Here is a 27668-nt window from a genome sequence, read left to right on the forward strand (position 1 = left end):
TTAATTTTACAATATTTATTTTACATTATAGAAACAGGTTGTCAAAATTTTAAAAAAATGATTATTCATTCTAAATAGAAATTTTATATTATAAACTAATAGGATGTCATTCTATTTATATGTTTGTATGGTCAATACTATCTCATAAACGGCTGGATAATATGTTTACTAAGAAAAAAAATATCTGAGTAGTTATAGGCAAGGGGCGCTGCATATATTAATATAGTAATATTATAAAGTAGAGATGATACGGATATTTTTTTAATTGGATAATAAATTATGTTGTATGTTTGGATTTTTATATCAGAAAGTACAATGATATTTATAATTCTCTGATGAAATTATTTAGAACACTCTCAATCATTTACATTTAAATAGTGAGAGGATCAATATTGTCAGCTCTCATCTGGATAGAGAGAGGATCCTCTTCAAATATTTCTTCTTCTTTAATTTCTTCCTTGATATAAACTTCATCACATTTAATGAAACTAATTGATACAGAAGTTGGAACTGTATTATTACAGCTTTTCATCATTTCTAAATGGTTTGGGGTTGCATTGTGTCTTTTTAAATGTGATCTGGAGGGATAATGTTTATCACAAAGTTCGCATGAGAATGGCTTCTCACCAGTATGGAGCTTTTCATGATGGGTCAATTTAATTTTCTCTGTAAATGCTTTTCCACATTGATCGCATGAGAATGGCTTCTCACCTGTATGAATCCTTTTATGTCTTGTCAAACTACCAATCTGAGAAAATAATTTTCCACATTCATCACATGAGTATGGTTTGTCACCTGTGTGGATCCTTTTGTGTTTAATCAAAGAACTATTGTCAGGAAAAACCTTTTCACATTGTTCACATGAGAATTGTTTCTCTCCTGTATGGATTCTTTTGTGCTTAGTCAAATTACTACTTTGAGAAAATGTTTTTTCACATTGATCACATGAGAATGGCTTCTCACCAGTATGAATTCTTTTATGGACAGTCAAATCACTATTCAGAGAAAATGATTTTTCACATTTATCACAAGAGTATGGTTTCTCACCTGTATGAACTCCTTTGTGTCTAGTCAAACTTTTACTAGTTGTAAATGTTTTTTCACATTGATCGCATGAGAATGGCTTCTCACCAATATGAATTCTTTTATGGACAGTCAAATTACTATTCTGAGAAAATGATTTTTCACATTGATCACAAGAGTATGGTTTCGCTCCTGTATGGGTCCTTTTGTGTTTAGTCAATAAACTACTTTGTCTGAATGTCTTTTCACATTGATCACATGAGTATGGCTTCTCACCTGTATGAATTCTTTTGTGTTCAGTCAAATCACTATTTCTGTTAAATGTCTTTCCACATTGATCACATGAGTATGGCTTCTCACCTGAATGGACTCTTTTATGTTTAGTCAAATCGCTATTACTAGAAAATGTCTTTCCACATTGATCACATGAGAATGGTTTCTCTCTCGTATGAACCCTCCTATGAACAACAAGGGAAGATTTATGTGTAAAATTCTTGTTACAAACATTACAGGTATACATGCTGGTATATCCTCTCTCAATCTCCTGAAATTGTTTTTATGAATTAAAATACAAAAATATTGTTAAAATGATATTTTCAAATTAACACAAAATGTATTTTCATGAAAATACCCTTTCTCGAATTTCATTCTTCTGCTAACCTAAAAAGTTACTTTAGGGGCCTAGAAATACATGTACAAAATTTCAGCTCTTTATCTCTCCTTTGTGTCTAGTCAAATTTCTACTAGTTGTAAATGTCTTTTCACATTGATCGCATGAGAATGGTTTTTCACTCGTATGAACCCTCCTATGGACAACCAAAGTACCTCTCAATGTAAATGTCTCAAACTAAATGTTTATAAGAATAAGCGGCCTTTATCGTAACAATTCATTTCTCGTAGACCCTTCATTTTCTTAAATGTGCCTTATTGTTAAGAGAATCATGAAAATCCTTTGGAAAATTATAACATGTCTAAATTAACTCTTAGAATTATCCGTTATAGACATACAGTCAAATGTTAGTTAGCTTTTCTATTAAAATTGTAGAGAGAGAGTAATAAACAAGGACAAAACATAATAAAAAGCGAAGCTGACAATATTACATTAACAAATATAGAATGACTGCATTTACATTATGCATAAAGGTCTAATTGATTTAATAACCCCCCCTTCCTCCCTTCTTTAGGTTTTATTTTATTTTCATATTCAATAATTATAAAATATGAATTTCTTGTACGTTGAAACACCTTTTACATTAAAAAAGAAACCAGGGTGGGCATACAAAAAACCCACCCAGGGTTTTTTTAAAAACCCATTGAAAAAAAACCCAAGGTTTTTTGGGTTTTTGAAAAAACATTGAAATTTCACGTTAAAATTTACAAATTAAACCTCTTTTTACTCAAAGACTAGAATCTAATAACATTTTAAAGCAAATTTTACCTAAAAAACATAAAAAAATATATGATAAAATTGTCCGACAACAAAGAATAATGCTATAGTCGGAAATATTATCTTAGAAATTTTTTTTCAATTTTGAAAATTTGAGTACCCCCGCTCGGCCTTCTTGCCTATAACCTAACCTAACCTAAAATAGTTGTTCTCTATTGGAGGATAATGCCCTATAATCCTATAGTTCTAAAATTGTAAATGTGTCCTTAAACATTATCATGCATTTAAGGAGTTTTTCAACAAATCTAAGTCTGGACTTTTATACATTTATATTCTGATTATTCTAATACAAGTGTTAATGTTTGTTTGTCCTACCGTTTCAGAACTTCACATATACTTAAAATATGATATAATAATGTTTCCAAATTCCATTTCTTACAGACGGACAGACATTTATAATTATAATATAGAAACATTACTAAGGATGACAACATCCATAAAGGCTAAGCTCTGGATCGGTAGGCCAACAAACATTAACACTTGTAGAGTGTCATAAATGAATAAGTAGAATATAAATGTATGAGTCTAAACAAAATTGTAAGTATTTTTTACAGGACTTGATTTTTAGGACTTAATTATACAGATGCTTCTCTTATAACATTGTACCATTGTATATAATAGGAATCATTATTCCAAAATCAGATGAATAGAATACTTATAACACATAAAAAATTGTTGTTTAAAAGGTTAAAAATTTACATGTTTTAAATGGACGTATGGACTTTCTGATAATGCTTATAGAGTTGCTTTGCTTCATAAATCATACTGTTATAGGAATCATCATGTAAAGTTTGAAATCGATAGAACAATTATAAAATGTCTAAATAAAAGAAAAAGCTAAATTCTACACACAAAAAAGCTAACCGTTACGGACGGACGGACCGAACATTATTACAGAAAAGCTTCGCTTTAAAAAACATATAATGTTACCTATGGAACTTATGAAGTTTGTCTGTCTGCTTAGCACCACATAAACCTTAAGTGACTGAAGATGACTGTAAAGCAATCCTAAAACAAAAACTTAAATTACGTTTTAGATTCTTAATCTGTTCAAAATCTTCATAATCTCCACCCATTATATCAGCCTTGTGCGACTCCTCCCACTACAATATACAGGGTTTACCTGTTCAGAAAGGGATAAAATTATATCAAAATCGAGTAAATTTGGCGGCAAATACGAATCAAAGTAGAAATAATGGGATTATTACTATTTCGTGATATGATTTCTATTGTTTTCTAGGAATTGCTACAGTAAACAAGGATGACAACATCTATAAGAAGCGAAGTATAATAATATTAAAAGATATATAGAGTAGATGCTTATAAATTCGGAAATTTAATTTTGAAATTTTTACCAAATCAAATAGTAAAAATCTGACTAAGATGCTAAAAAAATAACTCATCTGGCAAAAAAGCTGAATAAAATCATTCCGACCCCTATGGATGTTTTAGATTTTACCCCATCCCACAAAACTCTTTGATGTAGAGTGTCAGAACCTATTATGCAAAATATAAACATAAAAGTTTGACAAAATTATACGTATATATGATGCAAAACTTCTTAAATACAGAATACAGATTAAGGACATACTTACATTTTTAGGACGTTATTATATAGATGCTTCCCTTGTAATATTGTATCTTGTTGTAATAGGAATCGGACCGAACCAGTGCTCCCAAAATCATATAAATTTGATTATTATATCACATGATTTTTTTTGTTTAAAATCAACTTGTTTAAAATCGACGTACGGACATTCTGGTAACGATTATAGTGTTGCTAAGTAGTACCTAACTACTACAGGAATCATCATGCAAAGTTTGAAATCGATAGGACAATTCTAACATGCCTTGATTAACGAAAAAAGCTATTCATAACGGACGGACGTACGGACCGACCCTAATTATAGAAAAACTTCGCTTTTAAATATTCTTGCGCTTCTCGCCATAGTAAAAAAGCCCTTGGTTTATAAAAATAAGGTACTTTTTTAATTTTCACACCCAAAACGGGGCTTAATTATGGCATCAAGTGCATAAATATAAAAATACCTTATAATAGAAAGTAGATCTGTATAATGGATTTCTCTCTGTTCCCTGTAAAACTTAGTTGCTGACTGACAATGATTCAATTATCAACCTAAATCATAAACAATAGTTAACTTTTGTTTTATTAAAATAAAACTGCACAAAATCTTCGCCCATTTACTAAAATATGATGCTCTACGCGGACTCCTCCCACTTTTAATCAGAAACTGGACAAGTAAATACTTTTTTAAAAGGGTTGTGATGATATTCAAATAAAAAAGATTCTGAAGGCAAATTATTATTTATAATTGATTATTACATAATATAAATTTTTATAATGTATAAATATCAATTTGTTAATAAACAGAACAAAGGGGGTCATTTTTAAAATGTATTTTCCGGAAAGGTGTGTGTTTTATTTAAGACTTTAAAACCGAAGTAGAACTCTAAAATTTTGGCATGACAGTTGCTCTTTTATGGTACAATGTAGAACGACAGTAAAACCGCCGCTGCCGCCAAAACCGGCAAATCCCGCCAATTGTTTTGATTTTTATCGCTAAATTACAAAAAATTAAATTATTGTTTTCTAAACAAGTTGACATTTTATTTGCTATGGGCACTTGAGATTTTTTGGATTAAAAACATGTCCCAACTCTACCAAAAAGAAACTATCAGGAGAAAATATAGGTAGGAGAAATTTTTTTTGAAAAAAAATTTTTTTTGAAAAAAAATTTCGCCTTAATGATTGAAAATTGTCTAATTTGGCGAGAAAAATTCGGCGGGAGCGGCTGCCATTTTTTCAACAAATCTACGTATCCATTAAAGCGACTATTTTATTCGGCGGGAGCGGGCGCCGTTTTTTCACAAATCCATGTATGCATTAAAGCAACAATTTTAGAGTGTACTCCTACTTTTAAGTCTTAAAACACCCACCTTTATGGGAAATACGCTATAAATATGACCCTGATATACGTATTTTAATATAATGTAGCATCTACAACAGGACAAATATAAACTGGGCACATACAATACCTAAGAAATTAAATTACCTTTCATGTGTTTATTACACAATAAAAATTCCTCTGTGGATTTCTCTCTGTTCACTATGAATGTTAGTTGCTGACTGATGACTGATATTCAATTATCAACCTAAAAAATAAACGATAGTTAACTTTTGTTTCATTAAAATAAAACTACACAAAATCTCCAGCCATATGATGCTCAATGCGCGGACTCCTCCCACTTTTAATCAGAAACTGGACAAGCATTTGTATTTGTTAAAAGTTTGTAATGTTATTTTATAATGAATAAAGATTCTGACGGCAAATTATTATTTATCAAATTATCATGCATTATTTGATGATATACATTTTTAAAATATAAAAATGTTAGTTTTTCAACATATAATATAAATGTAATTTAGCGTCTCAAACAGAATAAATGTGAACTTAATACGGACAGACGATAAAATTGGAGAAAGGCTTTGCACATAAAATATGATAAGAAATTAAAGTACCTTTCATGAGTTTATTCCACAATCAAAATTCCTCTGTGGATTTATCTCTGTTCACTGTAAATGTTAGTTGCTGACTGGCATTGATTCAATTATCAATCTAAAATAAAAACAATAGTTAACTCTTATTTCATAAATAATAAATCTTCACCCATTTACTTAAATATGATACTCAAGGCGAACTCCTTCCACTTTAAATCAGAAACTGGACAAGTAAACACTTTTGTTAAAGGTTTACAATTTTATTTAAATAAAAATTCTTGCAGCAAATTACCTACGATTTATGTAAAAAAAAGACATAGAATACTTCTTACTTCTTTAAGTTAGGTTAGGTAATGTTAAGTAGCCCAACAGCGTTTGGGCCCCTAAATTTATGTATGTTGTTTTTAGGTCTTTTGTAGCCACGCCATATTTTAGCAACTTTGCAAAAAATACAATTTTGTTTACACTTAAAATATTAATATTCTGCTTATTAAGTTCTTACAAGTGCTGTGTGTATATGTGTGTAGCCATCGTTTCTTAGTGTTTGGACCTAAAAAGTCATGGATAAGTGCTTGGCCCGCTGTCTCAATAAAAAGTGAAAAACCTGTGTTTTTGTAAACAAAATTAGTAGAAAACTTCTTTTTTTGTGATATCTTTACTCTGTGCATTTTTATTTGTTATAAATTAATCTGAAAATAAAATATTTACATTAGACAATTATTTTATTTACACTACAAGATAAATAAACAAATTAATGATTATTTTTTATAGTAAAAAACATAACAATAATGTTTAGTTAATTTTACAATATTTATTGTACATTATAGAAACATGTTATCAAAATATAAACAAAATATTTGTCATTCTAAATACAAATTTTAAACTAATAGGATGTCTTTATGTATGCATTGTCAATACTATCTCATAAACGGCTGGAAAAACCGTTCACAATTTAGCTAGCTTAGTAACTGTAAAAAAATTGTTAAGCCAATATGATAAAGTAAAGAAGTTATAAATATCTTTTTTAATTGCATAATAAAGAAGGCGTCTTAACTTTTTTGCTTTTTATTTAAGATAGCTAGCCGGTTCTTTTAGTAAGTAGTAGATGTAAAATTGTCCATAGAATTTATATATGCAATCGGTTTTTATGTAGACCTCTTATTTTTGAAGTAATTTAAGTTTTTTTAAAAAAATAATTAAGTCGGTTTTAAGGTACTAAAACGCAACAAAATAAAAGAAGAAAATGGCCAGTATGAACAAAAATAGTAAGATCTTTAATTTGACACCTTACTTTTAAAATTCTGTTGAGTAATTATTGAAAAAATCTATTTCCATTCTAAGCAAAATTGAAAAAAAGTAAGAACTTAAAAAAATAAAAAGGGCCTAAAATATTATATTTTTACAGGCAACACTTAATTTAAACTATTAAACTAGTTAATCAAAAATCTCAAAAATTGACAAATCAGGAAGCTTCACCTCAAAACTTAACCAATAGTATTGACAAAAAAAAGGATAATGTTTATACAATAGATACTACAATAAAAATAGTGATACTTACATAACATCTAAAGTATGAAAAAGTATGAACAAATATGCTTCAGTCTGTTTATAAACTTCAAAACAATGCAGTTAAAAATGCATTATTGTTTCTTGTGTTTAAAAAATATTTGTTTAGGTTTTGTTCAGGTTTTGTTCAAGTCAACCCTATAAAGCCGAAAATTATGATTCTTAAAATAAACTTATATCTTTTATTATAGTTTTATAAAACTTTATCAATTTTGCTTAGAATGGATTCGTAATATTTTTCTGATTTTAAGGGTATACTATATATGAACCCATATTTTTTGTGTCTGTTTGAGAAAATATTTAGGTTTAAAGTTTTTATTAAACCGAAGTTAAAAAAATAGATTTTTTCAATAATTACTCAACAGAATTTTAAAAGTAAGGTGTCAAATTAAAGATCTTACTATTTTTGTTCATACAGGCAATTTTCTTCTTTTATTTTGTTGTGTTTTAGTACCTTAAAACTGACTTAATTATTTTTTTTTAAAAACTTAAATTACTTCAAAATAAGAGGTTTACAAAAAACCGATTGCATATTTGAATTCTATGGACCATTTTACATCTATTAATTACTAAAAGAACCGGCTAGCTATCTTAAATAAAAAGCAAACAAGTTAAGACGCCTTCTTTAGTATATTTTTAATTTTTTTGTATTAGAAAGTAAAATAATATTTATAATTCTCTGATTTAATTATTTACAACACTCTCATTCATTTACATATCAATAGAGATAGGATCAATATTGTCAGCTCTCATCTGGATAGAGAGAGGATCTTCTTCAAATATTTCTTCTTCTTTAATTTCTTCCTTAATATAAACTTCTTCACATTTAATTAAATTAATAGATACAGAAGTTGGAACTGTGTTATTACAGCTTTTTATCATTTCTAAATGTTTTGTGGTCTTAAAATGTCTTTTTAAATCTGAATTAGTGGTAAAACCTTTGTTACAAAGTTTACAATAGAATGGATTCTCTCCAGTATGTATCCTTACATGGTGGATAAATTTTTCTTTCCGTGCAAATGCCTTTTCACATTGATCACATGAGAAAGGGTTCTCACCAGTATGGATCCTTTCATGAAGGGTCAATTTATCTTTCCGTGCAAAGGTCTTTTCACATTGATTACATGAGAAAGGCTTCTCACCTGTATGAATCCTTTTGTGCTTAGTCAATTGACCACTAGTTTTAAAAGTCTTTTCACATTGATCACATGAGTATGGTTTAACACCTGTATGGGTTCTTTTGTGATAAGTCAAATCACCATTCTGAAAAAATGTCTTTTCACATTGATCACATGAGTATGGCTTTTCTCCCGTATGAATTATTTTGTGTTTAATCAAATTACTATGATTAGAGAAAGTCTTTTCACATTGATCACATGAGAATGGCTTCTCATCAGTATGGATCATTTTATGAACAGTCAAGTTACCACTATTTGCAAAGGTCTTTCCACATTGATCACATGAGTATGGCTTCTCACCAGTATGAACTCTTCTGTGTCTAACCAAAGAAGATTTATGTGTAAAATTTTTGTTACAAATATCACAGGTATTCATGCTGGTATATCCTCTCTCAATTTCCTGAAATCATTAATATGAATTAAAATACAAAATATTGGGTACACCTTCAAACGTCCTTTTGCGACAAACATCCTAATGCGACATAAAAAAAATAAGCTCAATATCTTAAACAATAAGCTTATAACTTTAAATTTCAGTGTTTGGGGGGGTCTTTTGTCCCACTAGCCCCTAGAAAGAAAGTCCCAAAATTCTATTTTCAAAAATTTACAGGTAGATCCAATCATGTAAGGGAGTTTACAAAAAGATTTAGGTTGATAACTATAAAAACAAGCCCAAATGTCATTGTCCAGGGCAAAATTTGATACTGAATTTTCATTTCCTATTAGTGTAAAAACTCCCCTCCCCCTTATAAACAAATGATATATACCTTATAAAATAAAGTAGATCTGTATAATGGATTTCTCTCTGTTCACTGTATAAGTTAGTTTCTGATTGACGTTGATTCTATCATAAACCTAAATCATAAACAATAGTTGTATTCATTAATACGAAAGTGCAAATTAATCTCTGCCCATTTACTTTATTCTGATGCTCAACCTAGACTCCTCCAACTAATAATCAGAAGCTGAGTAGGATTATAATAAATAAAGATTCTGGCGGGAAATATTATCATATTGTAGATCTGTACATTTCGTAGAAAAGTTCTAGCAAATAATGTAAATAATTCTGTAGAATAAGAATCAAACAAAAATAATAATACAGTAATATTTAGGAATTAAAAGTTATAATTAAAAGGATGAAGCATAAAAACGTTCCTTGAACAAGAAATTTAAATGTTTATCTGAATAATGAATATAAAGCAGCCATCTACTTGAGAATATTTGCACCAGTCTGTAAAGAATTTTTTTTATTTAAGAAAACAGATATAAACTAGTTGTAGAGTAGCTAACTACGCTATGGAAAACAAAAACCTTTAATTCTTAATTTGTAGAAAATTGAAAACCTCTTCATCATTGATATCTATACTTTGTTCATTTTCTTGTTAAATAATATTCTGAAAATAAAATATTTACATTGGAAAAATACTTTATTTACACAAACAAAATATTGTAAAATTATGTACAAAAATTAATTGAGGTCATAAAAAATAAAAAGTTATAAGTGTAAAACAATGGAGTATCATGATAAATATGATCTTTACATTTCTATTTTATGATGAACAATATCAATAGTTTCAATTCTATCTTCGTCATAATTCTGTTCACAGGAAAGAGGTCCGAGGGTGCAAGCTTTTCCGCAGTGGACCTATCCGGGGAGGAGGAGAAGAAGATGTACACCCCCGGGCAAACCTGCACCAAACCACCTGTTCTGACAGCCATGTCTCCCGTCCGGGTTTCCCCCACGGGGCTGGCTTAAAGGGCTTTTAAGTCAGCCCCTGTCAGCTCTGGAGGCCTTGGAGGCCTTTCAACTCCAACCCTCCAACATCACCCCCCCTCCTCCCCTCATCCTCTCTGGCGACATCGATCCAAATCCTGGTCCCAAATACCCTTGCTCTACCTGCTCCCGCAACATTACCCGCTCCTCTGGTGCCTTCCTCTGTAACTCCTGCCAACTTTGGGTTCATCCTAAATGTTCCCTCCTCTCATCCAAATCCGAATACAATTCTAACTGGTCCTGTCCACCCTGCATCTCTGCCTCCCCTACCCCCTTCTCACCTATTTCCCCCCAACAACCTACACCCCCACCTAAATCCCGTAGCCCCAAATTTCCTTGTCCTATCTGTTCCTTAGGTGTTACAAAATCCACTGGCTCCTTCCAATGTAACTCCTGCCTCCAATGGGTCCACCCCAAATGTTCCCTCCTTCCATCCTCCACCCACTATTCTCCCTTCTGGATATGCCCCTCCTGTTCCCCCCCAAATTCCCCCCTCCCTCACCCTCCACACCCAACTCCCCGTCTCCCCCACCTTCCCCAACAGCACCTCCATCACCACCACACCCTAAAACACCCCCGCCCCCTCCTCCCCCCACCCCTGCCCCCCGCAAACCTCCTGGTAAACCTTTCATCCTCCAATTCAACTGTAATGGTCTCCTTACCACCCAAGATGAATGTGGAACTGTATCATTACAGCTTTTTATCATTTCTAAATGTCCAAGGGATTTTTCATGTCTTGATAACTCTAAACCAGAGATATAATGTTTGTCACAAAGTTCACATGAGTATGGCTTCTAACCTGTATGGATCCTTTCATGGACAGCCAATTCCCAACCAGATTTAAATGTCTTTTCACATTGATCACATGAGTATAGCTTTTCGCCAATATGGAATCTTTTGTGTAGAGTCAAATGACTACTAGTTGCAAAGGTCTTTCCACATTGATCACATGAGTATGGCTTCTCTCCAGTATGATGGATACTTTTGTGTTTAGTCAAATCGCTATTACTAGAAAATGTCTTTTCACATTGATCACATGAGTAGGGCTTCTCACCTGTATGAACTCTTTTATGGACAGTCAAGTCATTACTTTGTCTGAATGTCTTTTCACATTGATCACATGAGTATGGCTTCTCACCGGTATGAATTCTCTTATGGACTGTCAAGTTACCACTTTTTGTAAAGGTCTTTTCACATTGATCACAGGAGAATGGTTTATCACCGGTATGGATTCTCTCATGGACAGTCAATTCACCACTTTGTTTAAATGTCTTTTTACATTGATCACATGAGTATGGTTTCTCACCTGTATGGATCCTCTTGTGTATAGTTAACTCACTATTTGTATGGAAAGCTTTTTCACATGTATCACAAGAGTGTTGTTTCTCTCTTGTATGGATCTTCTTATGTCGTATTAAATGAGTACTGAAAACAAAAGCTTCTTCACATAAATCACATTTGAATGGTTTGTTGCCTGTATGAATTTTCATATGTTTTGTTAAACGGCCCTTGTGTGAGAAATTCTTGTTACATCTATCACACGACAACATCATGAATTGATCTGGTACCTTGAATAGATTTTTTAATGAAATACCTTACTTGTGTTGAAAACAAAACAATTAGATTTTTCCTCTATCTAGGCGCAACCCTAAGTTAGGTGAAGAGGGGAGAGGGATGTGTACAACAAAAAATCAATTTTAGTTTTAAAGTAAAGACAATTCAGTTGTTTAAGGAGAAATTTACCAGGGGGCTTTTTCTCAATGGTGTTTTTCAACCAAAGCATCTACCTTAGAAGAGGGAAAAGAATCTGGATCTCAAAGCTATAAAGTTTCATATAGACCAGAATAAAGGGGTTAAATAACTGTATGTTCAACGTTCATGGGGTGTGGACCCTATTGTGACTTTCAATTAAGACTTTGAATATTAGCCAATACCATCAGAAATAATAACACAGCTAAGTCGCTATAAAAGGGGAGAAATAGAAATTTGCTAGCAGAATAAAAAGTCCCCACCACTGGAACCATCAATAATTGCCTGGGTTATTCATATTACATATATACTTATACATTTATAGATCAGGTCTAACCCTAACAATCTCTGAAGTAATAACGTAAAGTACAAAAAACTATAAATACCTTATAATATAAAGTAGATCTGTATAATGGATTTCTTTCTGTTCACTATGGATGGTAATTACTGACTGACAATGATAAAATTATCAACCTAAATCATAAACAATTGTTATATTAATTAAAATTAAAGTACCACAAAATCTCCGCCCATTTTCTTAATTTTGATGCTCATCGCGGACTCCTCCCACTTTTAATCAGAAACTGGACATAAAATATCTTAGTTAAAGGGTTGTAATGTTACTTTATAATACTGACTGACAATGATAAAATTATCAACCTAAATCATAAACAATTGTTATATTAATTAAAATTAAAGTACCACAAAATCTCCGCCCATTTTCTTAATTTTGATGCTCATCGCGGACTCCTCCCACTTTTAATCAGAAACTGGACATAAAATATCTTAGTTAAAGGGATGTAATGTTACTTTATAATGATTAAAGATTCTGGCGGCAAATTATTGTTTATAATTAACTATTGCATTTGTCATCATATAAGATTAAAGTAATGTGCGCCTCAAATAGAAGAAATGTAAACTTTATCTATACATGAGCTCTAGGGGGCTTGGTGTCACTTTGGGTTCTAGACCTATCCACGCACCTTGAAACATAGTCTTATAATTGCTTTGTAAAGCCATAATTCTCCCCCGCCCCTTTAATTGCACCACCTTGGTCTGGAAGTCCTAACTGTGCATGGTAATGAGTTGCACCAGTTTATTGACCAAGGAACCCCCCTCCCTCCACCTGCTCTTACTGTTGATGATAGCATTATGTAATATTTTTATGTCTCTTATTTTGAGGTGTGTACCAGACATGAACTCGACACATTACCAATTATGCTAATTATTCTGAGGATTTTTCTTTGTTTACCATGAATGTTAGTTGCTGACTGACATCAACACAATTATCAACCTAAAATGTAAACAATATTTAACTTATTTATAAAAATAAAACAAAACCGAATCTCATAATAAATAATAATGATGCTCATCGCGGACTCCTCCTACTAATACCTAACCATAATTTTATTCTGGCGGGAAATTATTGTTTATCTTTATGAAAAAAAGATATAGAATAGACCTAACCCACCCTACCTACATTCTTAAGTTGGGTTAGGTAATGTTAAGTAGCCCGGCAGGGTTAGGCCCCCAATTTATGAAATGCTGTTATACTTGAATTTATTCTATATTTAAGTTAGGCCTTTTGTAGGATTAGGTCTTTTGCGGCAAAAGCATATTTTATCAATTTATAGATTCTCAATCGCCACAAAAATCCGCTATAAATTTATATTAAATGTCTTCTAGAAATTTAATATAATTCAGAGCATTACAAACAGACCATGTAAATGAGATATTTGATGCTTATTGGAATAGGGAATCTTTACAAACAAAACTTCAAAAGTCTAACTTGAATAGCAGCCGAGAATTTTTAGAATTTAAATTTTTAAAAACTGGGATAAATTTTTTGCAATTTTTGATAATAGTTTAACTATTGCAGAGTTTCATTTAACTATTGCTTCTAAACTTATAAAGGGATAGGTAGATTGTGCTAAAATTCTGTAAAGGTGTGAGTGTTAAGGCTTAAAAACAGTAGAAGAAATAGTAATATTCACTAAATATAAATTTATAATTTTTTTGTCTATGGTTCTATTCAATAAGGAATACACATTTTTAGTGAATATTATCACTCTACTATTGTTTTTAAGCCTTACAACTTACACCTTTACGGAATTTTAGCAAACCCTACCTCCCCCTTTAAACATCAGACAACAAATCTAAACCTAACTATTTAAGTAGTAAAGAACAAAAGAACTATAAATACCTTATTATATAAAGTAGATCTGTATAATGTATTTCTCTCTGTCCACTTTGAAAGTTAGTTGCTGACTGACGTTGATTAAATTATCAACCTAAATCATAAAAATAGATATATTCATTTCAATTAAAGTACAGCAAAATCTCCGCCCATTTACTTAAATATGATGCTCAATGCGCGGACTCCTCCCACTTTTAGTCAGAAACTGATGTTACCTATTTAAATAAAAATATTTTGGCGGCAAATCATTGTTTATTATTCATTATTACATGAATAGGTTTTTAATTATAAATATTTAATCTAATTGTGTACGTACAGACCAATGCAAAGGACAACGATATTATAGATTTGCTTTGCACATAAGGTATAAGATATTCAAGTACCTTTTATTCGAGTTTATGCCTCTGCGGATTTCTCTCTGTTCACAGTAAAAGTTAATTGATGACTGACAATGATTCTATAATCAACCTAAACTATAAACAATAGTTATCTCTTGTTAATAGAGTAATCTCCGCCTATCTACTTAAATATGATACTCAACGCAGACTCCTCCTACTTTTAATAATTCTGGCGGCAAATTATTGTCTATTTGTATGAAAAAGCTTTTAAAATGTACACATGTCAATTTATGTTGTAACATTGCTGTTTCACTAATTCAAAGTTTATTTTAATGATTACAGGGTGACAGACAATAATATTTACAATGCACATAACGTATACCTATTAGACGGACTGATGGACATACAAATGGCAGAAGGCGGATGGTCGTAGTGTACAAGATTGATAGATTTTATAAATGTAAAATCCATTCTTGTAGCTATACTAAACTATAATCACCATTCTTGTAGCTATACTAAACTATAATCACGGAAGGACATACCGACATATGAATGACCGGCTCACTTAGACTATTTTTAAACTAAAAGAACCATTCTTCTAGCCCTACTATACCAAGTAAAAGTTTTTTGTTAACTTACTTAAACATTGCATTGGAACGGACGTACCAACATACGCATGTCAGGATTATAAAAAAGAATAACCTGTATGTTTGCAAACAAAATTAGGAGAAAATTTCTTTCTCATTGATATCTATACTCTGTGCATTTTTATTTGTTTATAAATTAATCTGAAAATAAAATACATTAGACAATTATTTTATTTACACTACAAGATAAATAAACAAATAAATTATATTCTTTTATAAACCTCAATTCAAATAAAATGGAGATAGGATTAATGTGGAGATCCTGTAAAACCAAGTGTAAAGTATATTAATAATTTAGCCACTCCATAAAAGATTTAATATACGCATATTAATTGAAATAAACACAATAGCTACCTATTTATATATGAATTAAAAATTGCAACAAATAAAGATAAAATGCAGATTTTTAATGTGAAAAATAAGATTTAGATTTTTATTTGAATTGAACATTAATCTTGTCTCTCAAAATAAACATTTTAATCCTATGACAATTAAATGTTTATATTTGTATTTTATAATGAACAATATCAATTCTATCTCCATCATAATTCTGTTCACAAGAAAGAGGATCTTTTACTTTTTTAATATTTTCTTCAATATTGTCAGCTCTCATCTGGATAGAGAGAGGATCTTCATCAACTAATTCTTCATCTTTAATTTCTTCCTTGATATAAACTTCTTCACATTTAATTAAACTAATAGATACAAAAGGTGGATCTGTATTATTACAGCTATTCATCAATTCTAAATGTCCCCGGGATTTTTTATGTTTTGATAACTCTGAACTAGAGACATAATGTTTGTCACAAAATTTACAAGAGTATGGCTTCTCACCTGTATGTATCCTTTTATGTATGGTCAAGTCACCACCAGTTGTAAATGTCTTTTTACATTGATCACAAAAGTATGGTTTCTCACCAGTATGAACTCTTTTATGGATATTCAATACACCAGCAGTTGTAAATGTCTTTTTACATTGATCACACGAGTATGGCTTCTCACTAGTATGAACTCTTCTGTGGTAAGTCAAGTGACTACCAGTAGCAAAGGTCTTTTCACATAGATCACATGAGTATGGCTTCTGACCTGTATGAATTCTTTTATGTCCATTTAAATTACTAATATTAGAGAAAGACTTTTCACATTGATCACATGAGAATAGTTTCTCTCCTGTATGGATCCTTTTGTGTCTAGTCAAATTACTTAGCTGAGAAAATGACTTTTCACATTGATCACATGAGAACGGTTTTTCCCCAGTATGAACTCTCCTATGAACAACCAAGCTATTTCTCTGTTTAAAATTTTTGTTACATATATCACAGGTATAATTCATGCTGGTATATCCTCTCTCTCAATCTCCTGAAATTATTTTTATGAATTAGCATTACAATAAAAAATATTACCAGATATATTTTTTTTACAAAAGGTAAACAGTAAAACTTCCATAGAATCTTTACAAACAAAAAATCAGCAGTCTATCTTGAATATTAACTTGTATGTTCACATTTATCCCACTACCTTTCTTTTAATTAACAGACTGGTTAATTTTTATGAGCATTGGGTTGAGAAAGATTTATAACAGAATAGTTTTTTTTGCATATATGTATATTTCTGATTTAGAGGAGTGCAGAAAGAGGAATGAATGGAAGTATTGCAAAATAAAGAGTGGTAAATACCCTTTACAGTGCAGATTGGTAAATTATCCTAAATTTAAGGAGGTAAGAAAAAATTTGTTTCATGCATCACTTTATCTGTCAAAGAAAGATTTTTTAAAAATTCTTAGTATTATTAAAGTATTAAAACCCTTAACCCTTACAGATCGAAACCCAATTCCCAGCTTAAAAGATTGGGGCTATCTCGGCTCATGTTACATATAGAGACGTAAATATTTTTTATGGTGGTACATATGTATTTTTAGAGAAAGTTACTTTTTCTAATCATAGCGGTCAGACCGCTCCTTGGCCACTTTTTAGCGGCCAGACGCTAAATATTAAAACATCTGTAGAGCCGCCAATTTTAATGCTAGGATCACCCAATTTTAGGACGAACTTTTATTTTTTTTAAACAAAAAAAATTATTTTTCTGACCATCGCCGAAAAGCGGCAAATAACGGACACCGCTATTTTTGGCGGTTACGGCGGTAAAATGGCGGTTGGCGACGCCAATAAATATTTTAATCTATTAATGATCTATTTATGATCATACAAAATTTGGCTGGTCTAGAGCTGTTTTAAAATTCGGCAACTAGCAGCTTAAAAACGGCAATACTACATGTAGGAAATGGAATATCGGTCAAGGAGTGGTCGAACGGTCTTGACCTTACTATTCACGGAAGATCATTATTGCTCAAGGATTTACCAAAAAAAGTATAGGTCTCTTGCTGTAATAGAAGCCACGATATTCATGATATATGTCTAGAGTATAAGACGGACAAAAAAAATAGGTCATAAAACCAGTCAGGGAGTGGTCAAACGATCATAACACCACTTTTCTCAGATGCTCATTTATATCTAAGTATTCACCCAAAAAAATTTAGGTTTCTACCTTATACACAAAAGTCATAATGTAGAAATTAAGATTTATTTAGAATATTTTTAAATTTTGGTACTACCTAACCGACTTTGACCGGACACCACGACCGACACAGACCACATATTCTTATAAAATCAACTCTTGCCGACGTATAATTACTAAACTTAAAAAGTCATGAAGTCACAGCTCTCTATCTTACCTACAAAAAAAATGACGTTAAAAAAATAGAGAGGGGGCTCTTAAATACCTTATAAGGGGGACGTAACTGAAGCTTTTTTGATGCTGGGGGGGGGGGGGGGGGTTTCTCCGGAACCACTTGATGAACCGTGCAAATTTTTTGGACTTAAGCTTTTAGGGGTATAAACATCTTATGGTTTCAAAGTCAACCCCCTACCCCCACCCCCTAGCCCCACGGGGCTCAAAACCCCCCTAAAAATGAACCTAACCTTAATTTTCTCAGGAACCATTTGACCAATAGGGATGATTTCTTAAAACTTAAGCTTTAATGATTGTAAACTAACTTCTAGTTTAGAAGTCACCCCCCTGCCGCCAACTCCTAGCCCTCCGGGGCTCAAAAAAACCCTAAAAATGAACCTAACCTTAATTTTCTCAGAAACCATTCGACCATTAGAGATGATTTCTTAAACTTAAGCCTTTATGGTTATAAACTAGCTTTTGGTATAGAAGTCACCCCCCTGCCGCTAAACCCTAGCCCTCCGGGGATCAAAAAAAGACATAAAAATGAACCTAACCTTTATTTTCTCAGAAACCATTTGACCAATAGAAATAATTTTTTTAAATTAAGCTTTTATGGTTCTAAACTAACTACTAGTTTAGAAGTCAACCCCCTGCCACCAACTTCTAGCCCTCCGGGGCTTCAAAAACCCTAAAAATGAACCTAACCTTAATTTCCTCACAAACCATTCGACCAATAGAGATGATTTCTTAAACTTAAGCTTATATGGTTATAAGCTAAATTTTGGTTGATAAGTCACCCCTCTGCCGCCAACCCCTGGCCCTCCGGGGCTTCAAAAACCCTAAAAATGAACCTAACCTTAATTTTCTCAGAAACCATTTGATCAAAAGATTCTTAAACTTAAGCTTTTATGCTTATAGATTAACTTTTAGTTTAGAATTAAGGTTAGGTTCATTTTTAGAGTTTTTTTGAGCCCCGGAGGGCTAGGGGTTTGCGGCAGGGGGGTGACTTCTAGACTATAGTTAGTTTATAAGCATTCGACCAATAGAGATGATTTCTTAAACTTAAGTCTTTATGGTTATAAACTAGCTTTTGGTATAGAAGTCACCCCCCTGCCGCTAACTCCTAGCCCTGCAGGGATAAAAAAAAACCATAAAAATCAAATGAACCTAACCTTTATTTTCTCAGAAACCATTTGACCAATAGAGATGATTTCTTAAACTTAAGCTTTTATGCTTATAAACTAACTTATAGTTTAGAAGTCACCCCCCTGCCGCTAACCCCTGGCCCTCCAAGACTCCAAAAAAACCTTAAATGAACCTAACCTTAATTTTCTCAGAAACTATTTGATCAATAGAGATGATTGCTTAAACTTAAGCTATAATGCTAATAAACTAACTTCTAGTTTAGAAGTCAACCCCCTGCCTCCAACCCCTAGCCCTCCGGGGCTCAAAAACCCTAAAAATGAACCTAACCTTAATATTCTCAGAAACCATTTGATCAAAAGATTCTTAAACTTAAGCTTTTATGCTTATAAATTAACTTTTAGTTTAGAATTAAGGTTAGGTTCATTTTTAGAGTTTTTTTGAGCCCCGGAGGGCTAGGGGTTTGCGGCAGGGGGGTGACTTCTAGACTATAGTTAGTTTATAACCATAAAAGCTTAAGTTTAAGAAATCATTCCTATTGGTCAAATGGTTTCTGAGAAAATCTTAATCTGATGCTCAACCTAGACTCCTCCTACTTATAATTAGAAGCTGAGTTAGGAAATGTTTCTGTAAAGAGAGATTATAACTAATAAAGATTCTGGCGGGAATTATTATCATATTATAGATCTGTACATTTGTTAGATAAGTTCTATCAAATAATTTAAATAATTCTGTAAAACTAAGATGGAAATATAAGTTATTATTAAAAGGTTGTAAGATACAAATATACCAGACGTTAAACACAGTCAAAAAGACATTAGAAAACTGGAATTATAGAGTACTTAGCTTTGCATACTAAAAATCAAAGACTTTAGAAATACATAGTTATATCCATACAAGGTTTAAATTGTTTACAACTGTGAAATATTTTTTTTCTTATTAAAAACTCCCCGAGCTATGGAAGAAAAGATATTAATGATTAACTTCTATCAGGAGTAATGAGCATATAAATTACTAATTTAGAGGCGTGCAGAAGGGAGCTGTCGGGGGCAAAATTAAGAGTAGTGGATACCCCATACAACCCCTAAAATATTTCAGATGGGAGTCAAGGTAATTTTTAAATAGTTAATTGATCAAATAACATATCTGGAGTAATGGCGTAGAGCACAAAAAAAACTATAAATACCTTATTATGAAAAAGTACTGTATATTGTAATTATCTCTGTTCTCTGTGAAAGTTAGTTGCTGACTGACATTGATACAATTCTCAACCTAAAATATAAACAATATTCAACTCTTGTTTTTCATAAATAAAGCTAAACCAAATCTCCGCCAATCTAATTGTTATGATGCTTAACGTGGACTCCTCCTACTAATACTTAATTAGAAACTTGTTCTGGCGGGGAATTATTTTTTATCTTTATGAAAAAAAACATAGAATAAATAAATACCTAATCTATCCTACCTACATGCTTAAGTCAAATTAGGTAATGTTAAGTAGCGGCGCAGGGTTATGGCCTCCCGATTTATGGATGCTGTCATCCTTGAATTTATTCTATATTTAAGTTAGGCCTTTAGGATTAGGTCTTTTGTACAATATAATATGGCCTTTTAAGTCCATTCCCCCGTACTTTGCTGTTCAAAAGGGAGCATTAGACTAGGTGGTTTAAAAGGGGGTCATAGATACACCAAGCCTTGAAGTTGGCACGGGGGCTTATGGCTTAACAAAACAAAAGGTGTAGAACTCTTGTCTTTTCTTCTACCAAATTTCTATCTTTCGCCTATGTCTTTCCCCTCTACCCCGAGATTAAAGAGTTTAACTGTCAATGATTAAAATTTCTAAATCTCATAGAAATTTTTAACAACAAACAATCGTGAACAAGAACAAGGAGAAAGAGTCATCGCTGGACGTACCAGCAGCACTGGCTCTCGAGGAGGAATCATATTTCTAGAACCAGCCATGTAAATTCTATTAAGTTGGACCCCTTAGAGAATAATGTGGAGCCTTAAGTATGAACAAAAATAAATAACCTGTGCATTTAGAAACAATATTGATAGGAAACTTGTCTTCTTTTTAACATTGCTATCTATACTTGGTACATCTTAATATATCAAAAATATTTATCTGAAAATAATATATTTACATTTAATAAAAATTCTATTTACACAAAAACTAATAAATCATAGATTGTCATTATGCTTAAAAACATCAAAATTATTCAAAGAAAATTAAAGTAAAATAAATCATTTACAAAAGTAAGTTGTAACAAAATGCAGATAGGATTAATCTACTTTGTATGTATAGCCTTTTAAAGGAAAAAAAAATTAACAAATTAAATTGCTTTTTAACAGTTTTATTTATGAGATTTATATTTTTATTTGAACTGAGCAATTGGCATTAATCCTGTCTCTTTAAATAAACATTTGTATTCTATGACAATTAAATCTTTATATTTAAATTTTATGATGAACAATATCAATAGTAACAATTATATCTTCATCATAATTCTGTTCACAAGAAAGAGGATCTTCTATTTTATGTTTAATATTTTCCATATTAAGGGCAGGAGGTACTTCTTGAAGTACTGGGGGATATTGACGTCCCTCCCCTTACCAGTCACCCTTCCTTCCAGGGATATGGAAGGTTTGTGTAGGACTAACTATCCTACCTGTAAAAATCCACACAGTTAGCGAAAACACCCACAGAACCTCAAACACTTATGGCTTTCACACAGCCAGAGGTGTACATGAAACAAGAACTGTTGGAACTGATGCTCAGTTTACTGAGAATATGAAAGATGATGGTCAAATCCGAAAGGAAGCTATCAACTTGATGACAGGACCAATAAGTTCTAAGCAAAGCTGTAAGATAGGAACCTGGAATGTTAGAACAATGTTTGAGTCAACTAAAACAGCCCAAGTAGTTAAAGAAATGACAAGTTACAATATTGGAATACTTGGAATTGCGGAATGTAGATGGACAGGACAAGGACAAACTACAACCAAAGATGGCCACCTAATACTTTATTCTGGTCATGAAAGCCAACATATGTATGGTGTTGCTATAATTATTCAAAAACGACATGTCAATTCACTAATAGACTGGAAACCTATATCAGACAGAATAATTAAGGCTAGATTCCAATCAAGGCATTGCAAGTTGACGATTATCCAATGCTACGCCCCAACAAATGACAAAGATGGAGAAGTAAAACAAGAGTTTTATGATCAACTGCAATCAATCAGAAACTCAGTACCCAAACATGACATGTGCCTAGTTCTTGGAGATATGAATGCTAAAGTAGGAACTGACAGGACTGGAGTGGAGAACGCAATGGGACACTTTGGTATAGGTACAAGAAATGAAAATGGAGAACTTTTAATTGAATTCTGTTTAAATAATGATATGGTTGTAGGAGGTACACTGTTCCAACACAAAAACATTCACAAATATACCTGGACAACGCCTGATGGACAAACAAGAAACATGATTGACCACATTATGATCAATAGAAAATGGGTCAAGTCAATGCAAGACTGTAGGAGTTACAGAGGAGCCGACATATTTAGTGACCATGAACTAGTTGTCAGCAAGATTAAATTAAAGCTGAAGCGTACTGGCCATGATAAAAAGAGTGAGATTGGTAGACAATATGATTCTTCAAGATTAAAGGACCCTGTGATAAAGAATGAATTTGTCTTAAAACTCAGAAAAAGATTTCAAGTCTTAGAGGACCTAAATGACGAGACTGAGATCACATGGACTTCAATTAAAGAAAACTTTCAATCTACTGCTAAGGAAATCCTAGGACACAAGAAACCAGAGAAAAAGGACTGGATCTCTGAAGAAACATGGATCAAAATAGAAGAGAGAAAGAAGCTCAAAAACAAAATCCATAATGCTCAACATTTGGCTGACATGAGCAATTTAAAAGCTGAATATACTGCTAAAGACAAAGAAGTCAAAAAGTGCACAAAGAAAGACAAGAGAGATTACATTGACAATCTGGCTGAAAAGGCCCAAAGAGCAGCTGACTTTGGTAACATGAAAACAGTATACAACATAACCAAGCAATTAAGTGGCAAATATAGCAAAAAGAGTGGTGAAACTATCAGGGCTAAAGATGGTAAATTACTCACTACAGAAAAAGAAGTTGCTGAAAGGTGGAAATCACATTTTGAAGAAGTGTTGAACAGACCTGAACCAGAAATTACTGCTGAACCAGAACCAGGACATGAAATAGACATAGACACACGACCACCAACTATTCAAGAAGTTAAAGCTGCTATACATAGTCTGAAGAATGACAAAGCACCAGGACCTGACTTGATAACTGCCGAAATGCTTAAGGCAGACATAGAGCTTTCTGCTAGGACTCTAACTGATCTCTTTGATAAAATTTGGAGGCAAGAAAAGATACCAACGGACTGGTCTAAAGGTATAATCATAAAACTACCTAAGAAGGGAGATTTGAACAATTGTGATAATTGGAGAGGAATTATGCTGCTTTCTATCCCAAGCAAGGTCTTATGTAAAGTTATTTTAAACAGAATTGATGAAAAAATTGACAATAAACTAAGAGAAGAACAAGCTGGATTCCGTGCTGGAAAGGGCTGTGTTGACCAAATTTTCACCCTTAGGACGGTTATTGAACAATGTGTTGAATTTAACAAGCCACTCCATGTAAATTTTGTTGATTTCTCTAAGGCCTTTGACTCCATACACAGACAAACACTTTGGAAAATACTAAGAAGTTATGGTATACCTGAAAAGATGATAATTATGATAACTAAATTCTATGACAACTTCCAAGCCTGTGTTTCAGTTGGAAACAATAAGACATCTGATTTCTTTAGAATAAGCACTGGAGTTAGACAGGGATGCATTTTATCACCTATTCTATTTATATTGGTCATTGACTGGGTGATGAAGAAAACCACAGAGGACAAAAAACGTGGTCTCCAGCTGGGCATACTAGGACACCTAGAGGATCTGGACTTTGCTGATGACCTGGCACTGATTTTAGAAACAATCAAACATCTACAAGCTAAAACAGATAGACTAGTCAAATATGCAGGACAAGTCGGGCTCTTTGTCAATGTCAAGAAGACCGAAATTATGAATATACCTACAAACCCTGATCAAAATATAACAATAAATGGTGAACAATTGAAACAAAGCAACAAATTCACTTATCTGGGGAGTGTTATCAGCAGCGAAAATGGCTCAAAAGCTGATATTAAGACCAGGATTGATAAGGCTAGGGTTGCTTTCAACAGTCTACACAACGTTTGGAATTCAAAGAAACTTGCTCTGAAAACAAAAATCAGACTTTACAACAGTAATGTGAAATCAGTTCTTCTTTATGGAGCTGAATGCTGGAGAACTGTGAAAACTGAAACAAATCAACTTAATGCATTTCACAATAGCTGCCTAAGAAGAATTTGCAAAATATTCTGGCCAAACAAAATATCAAACATTGAGCTGCATGCTAAGACGAAGTGCAATAGTATTGAAGCAGAAGTGAAATATAAAAGACTAAGGTGGCTAGGACATGTGCTCAGAATGGAACAAAATAGGTTTCCAAAAAAGTGCTTAAAATGGAACCCCACCACTGGTAAACGTAAACGGGGACAACCAAAAATGACCTGGAGGCGGAGCACTGAAAAGGACCTCTTTGATTTGGAATTAACATGGGGAGAAGCTGAAGCACTTGCCAAAAAAAGAAATTCATGGAGGAACAAGGTGTCCGTATTCTCTGGACTCAACAGTCAAAAAGAGAGATGCGCCTGATGATGATTTTCCATATTGTCAGCTATCATCTGGATAGAGAGAGGTTCCTCTTCAAATATTTCTTCTTCTTTAATTTCTTCCTTGATATAAACTTCTTCACATTTAATTAAACTAATGGATACAGAAGTTGGAACTGTATTAATACAGCTTTTCATCATTTCTAAATGTCCAGGGGATTTTTTATGTCTTGATAAATCTGAACTAGAGACATAATGTTTGTCACAAAGTTTACATGAGAATGGCTTCTCACCAGTATGACTGCTGTTATGTCTTGTCAAATGACTACTTCTAAGATCTTTTCACATTGATCACATGAATATGGTTTATCTCCAGTATGTATTCTTTTATGTCTCGTCAATTCACCACTTTGTCTGAATGTCTTTTCACATTGATCACATGAGTATGGCTTCTCATCAGTATGGATTCTTTTATGTTGAATCAAAGTACTTCTATCAGAGAAAGACTTTTCACATTGGTCACAGGAGTATGGTTTTTCACCTGTATGGACTCTTTTATGTTTAGTCAAATCACTATTCTGAGAAAAAGTCTTTTCACATTGATCACATGAGAATGGCTTCTCACCTGTATGAACCCTCATATGAACAACCAAATTCCCTCTCAATGTAAAATTCTTATTACAAATATCACAGGTATACATGCTGGTATATCCTATTTCAATCTCCTGAAATTATTTTTATGAATTAGTTTTACAATAAAAAATATTACCAGATAAAATTTTTTTACAAAAGGTAAAAACTTCCGTAGAATCTATAAAAAAAACAGTAAATTCTAAACAAAATTGTAAGTAAATTTGTTGCCATATTGCTGAATTACAAGATACTATTTAAGGACATACTTACATTTTTAGAACTTGTTTATAGAGATTGTTCCTTGTTGTAATAGGAATCAGTATTCCAAAAATACGATGAATAGAATAATTATAACACATAAGAATTTTTTATCAAAAAGGATAAACATCAACATGTTTTTAATGGACGTACGGACAATTAGGTGACGATAATAGAGTTGTTACGCTTTCTAAATAGTACTATGCCACCATGCCAAGTTTGAATTCAATAGGACAATTCTTATATGACAAAATTAATGAAAAGAGCAAACCGTTCCAGACGGACTGACCCTAATTATAGAAAAGCTTTGCTTTTAAAAATCAGTATTGAATAGCTTCAGAGAGTGGGTTTGAGAGAGATTCTCAATTGCAACAAAATTCCGCCATAAATTTATATTAAATATCTTCTAGAAATTTAATATAATTCAGAGCATTACAAACAGACCATGTAATTTAGATATTTGATGCATATTGGAATAGGGAATCTTTACCAACACAAATTCAACAATCTAACTTGAATATCATCTGAGAAATTCATATTTCCCCCACTCCATTTCTTTCTAACAGAAAAGACGTCGAAAATTTAATTATTGAGTAATTAGCTTGGCATACTAAAATTCAGGAGAAATGTTTTTAAAAAGAACTTAATTAACATAAACACACATGAAAAAGGATGAGAACATCCATAAAAGCGAAATTCTAAAATGGTTGGAAAAATGAACACTTGTAGAGCGTCAGAACTGAATATGTATTAAATTTTTTTTTTTAAGTTAAATTGTTGCAAATCTGCGGAAATATAGGATACTGTTTAAGGATATACTTACATTTTTAGAACTTGATTATAGAGATGATTCCATATAACATTGTACCTTGTTGTAATAAGAATCAGTATTCCAAAAATCATATGAACAGGATAATTATAAAAAATAAAAATTTTAAATTAACGTACGGACATTCTGGTAAGGATTAAAGAGTTGCTAAGCTTCTAAATTGTACCTAACTGTATTAGGAATCATCATGCAAAGTTTGAAATTGATATGACAGTTTTATCATGTAGGAATTAACGAAAAGAGATGACTGTTAAGGACGGACGGGCCGACCGTAAATATAGAAAATCTTCACAATTAGATATATAAATACCTTATAATATTAAGTATAACTTTGAAAGTTAGTTACTGACTGACGTTAATTAAATTATCAATCTAAATCATAAACAATAGTTAAATCTACAAAAACTAATTCTCCGCCCACTTACTTAAATATGATACTTAAATAGGACTCCTCCCACTTTTAATCAGAAACTGGACAAGCAATTGTATTTGTTAAAAGGTTGTAATGTTAAATAATAATGAATCAAGATTCTGGCGGCAAATTTTTATTTATCATATTCATGCATTATTTGATGATATAGATTTTTAAAATATAAATATGTTATTTTGTCAACATGTAATATCAATGTAATTTAGCGGCTCAAACAGAATAAATGTGAACTTAATACGGACAGTAGGAACTGACAGGACTGGAGTTGAGAATGCAACTGAACTAATACGGACAGACGGTCAAAATTAGACAAAGGCTTTGCACATGATACAAAATTAAAGTACCTTTCATGAGTTTATTCCACAATCAAAATTTCTCTCTGTTTTCTGTTAATGTTAGTTACTGACTGACATTGATTCTATTATCAACCTAAAATAAAAACAATAGTTAACTCT

General features: G+C 32.1%; 1 protein-coding gene across 5 annotated transcripts; it reads right to left on the reverse strand.

Annotated features, from left to right (window-relative positions):
• Positions 1-71: 71 nt before the first annotated feature.
• On the reverse strand, positions 72-27644 carry LOC145311634 (uncharacterized). Of its 5 annotated transcripts, none has more exons than XM_080150564.1 (5): positions 27558-27644; positions 5545-5644; positions 4520-4607; positions 3401-3478; positions 72-1567 (listed from the first exon to the last, which is right to left on the reverse strand). In XM_080150564.1, exon 5 carries the CDS (start codon positions 1541-1543, stop codon positions 371-373), a length of 1173 nt encoding a protein of 390 aa, XP_080006690.1. In that variant the 5' UTR covers positions 1544-1567; positions 3401-3478; positions 4520-4607; positions 5545-5644; positions 27558-27644; the 3' UTR covers positions 72-370. The 5 variants fall into 5 exon arrangements, with proteins under 5 accessions (XP_080006690.1, XP_080006691.1, XP_080006693.1 ...); XM_080150565.1 differs by lacking the exon at positions 27558-27644 and adding an exon at positions 6012-6104; XM_080150567.1 differs by lacking the exon at positions 4520-4607.
• Between the last annotated feature and the right edge of the window lie 24 nt (positions 27645-27668).

The sequence above is a fragment of the Acartia tonsa genome, unplaced genomic scaffold (assembly GCF_053477335.1).
Source record: "Acartia tonsa isolate MP-2025a unplaced genomic scaffold, ASM5347733v1 sca11, whole genome shotgun sequence".
NCBI classification, from domain to species: Eukaryota; Metazoa; Arthropoda; class Copepoda; order Calanoida; family Acartiidae; genus Acartia; species Acartia tonsa.

Coding starts and splice junctions, on each gene's coding strand:
- LOC145311634 (XM_080150567.1), bottom strand. CDS start 1,543: ATGTATACCTGTAATGTTTGTAACAAGAATTTTACACATAAATCTTCC.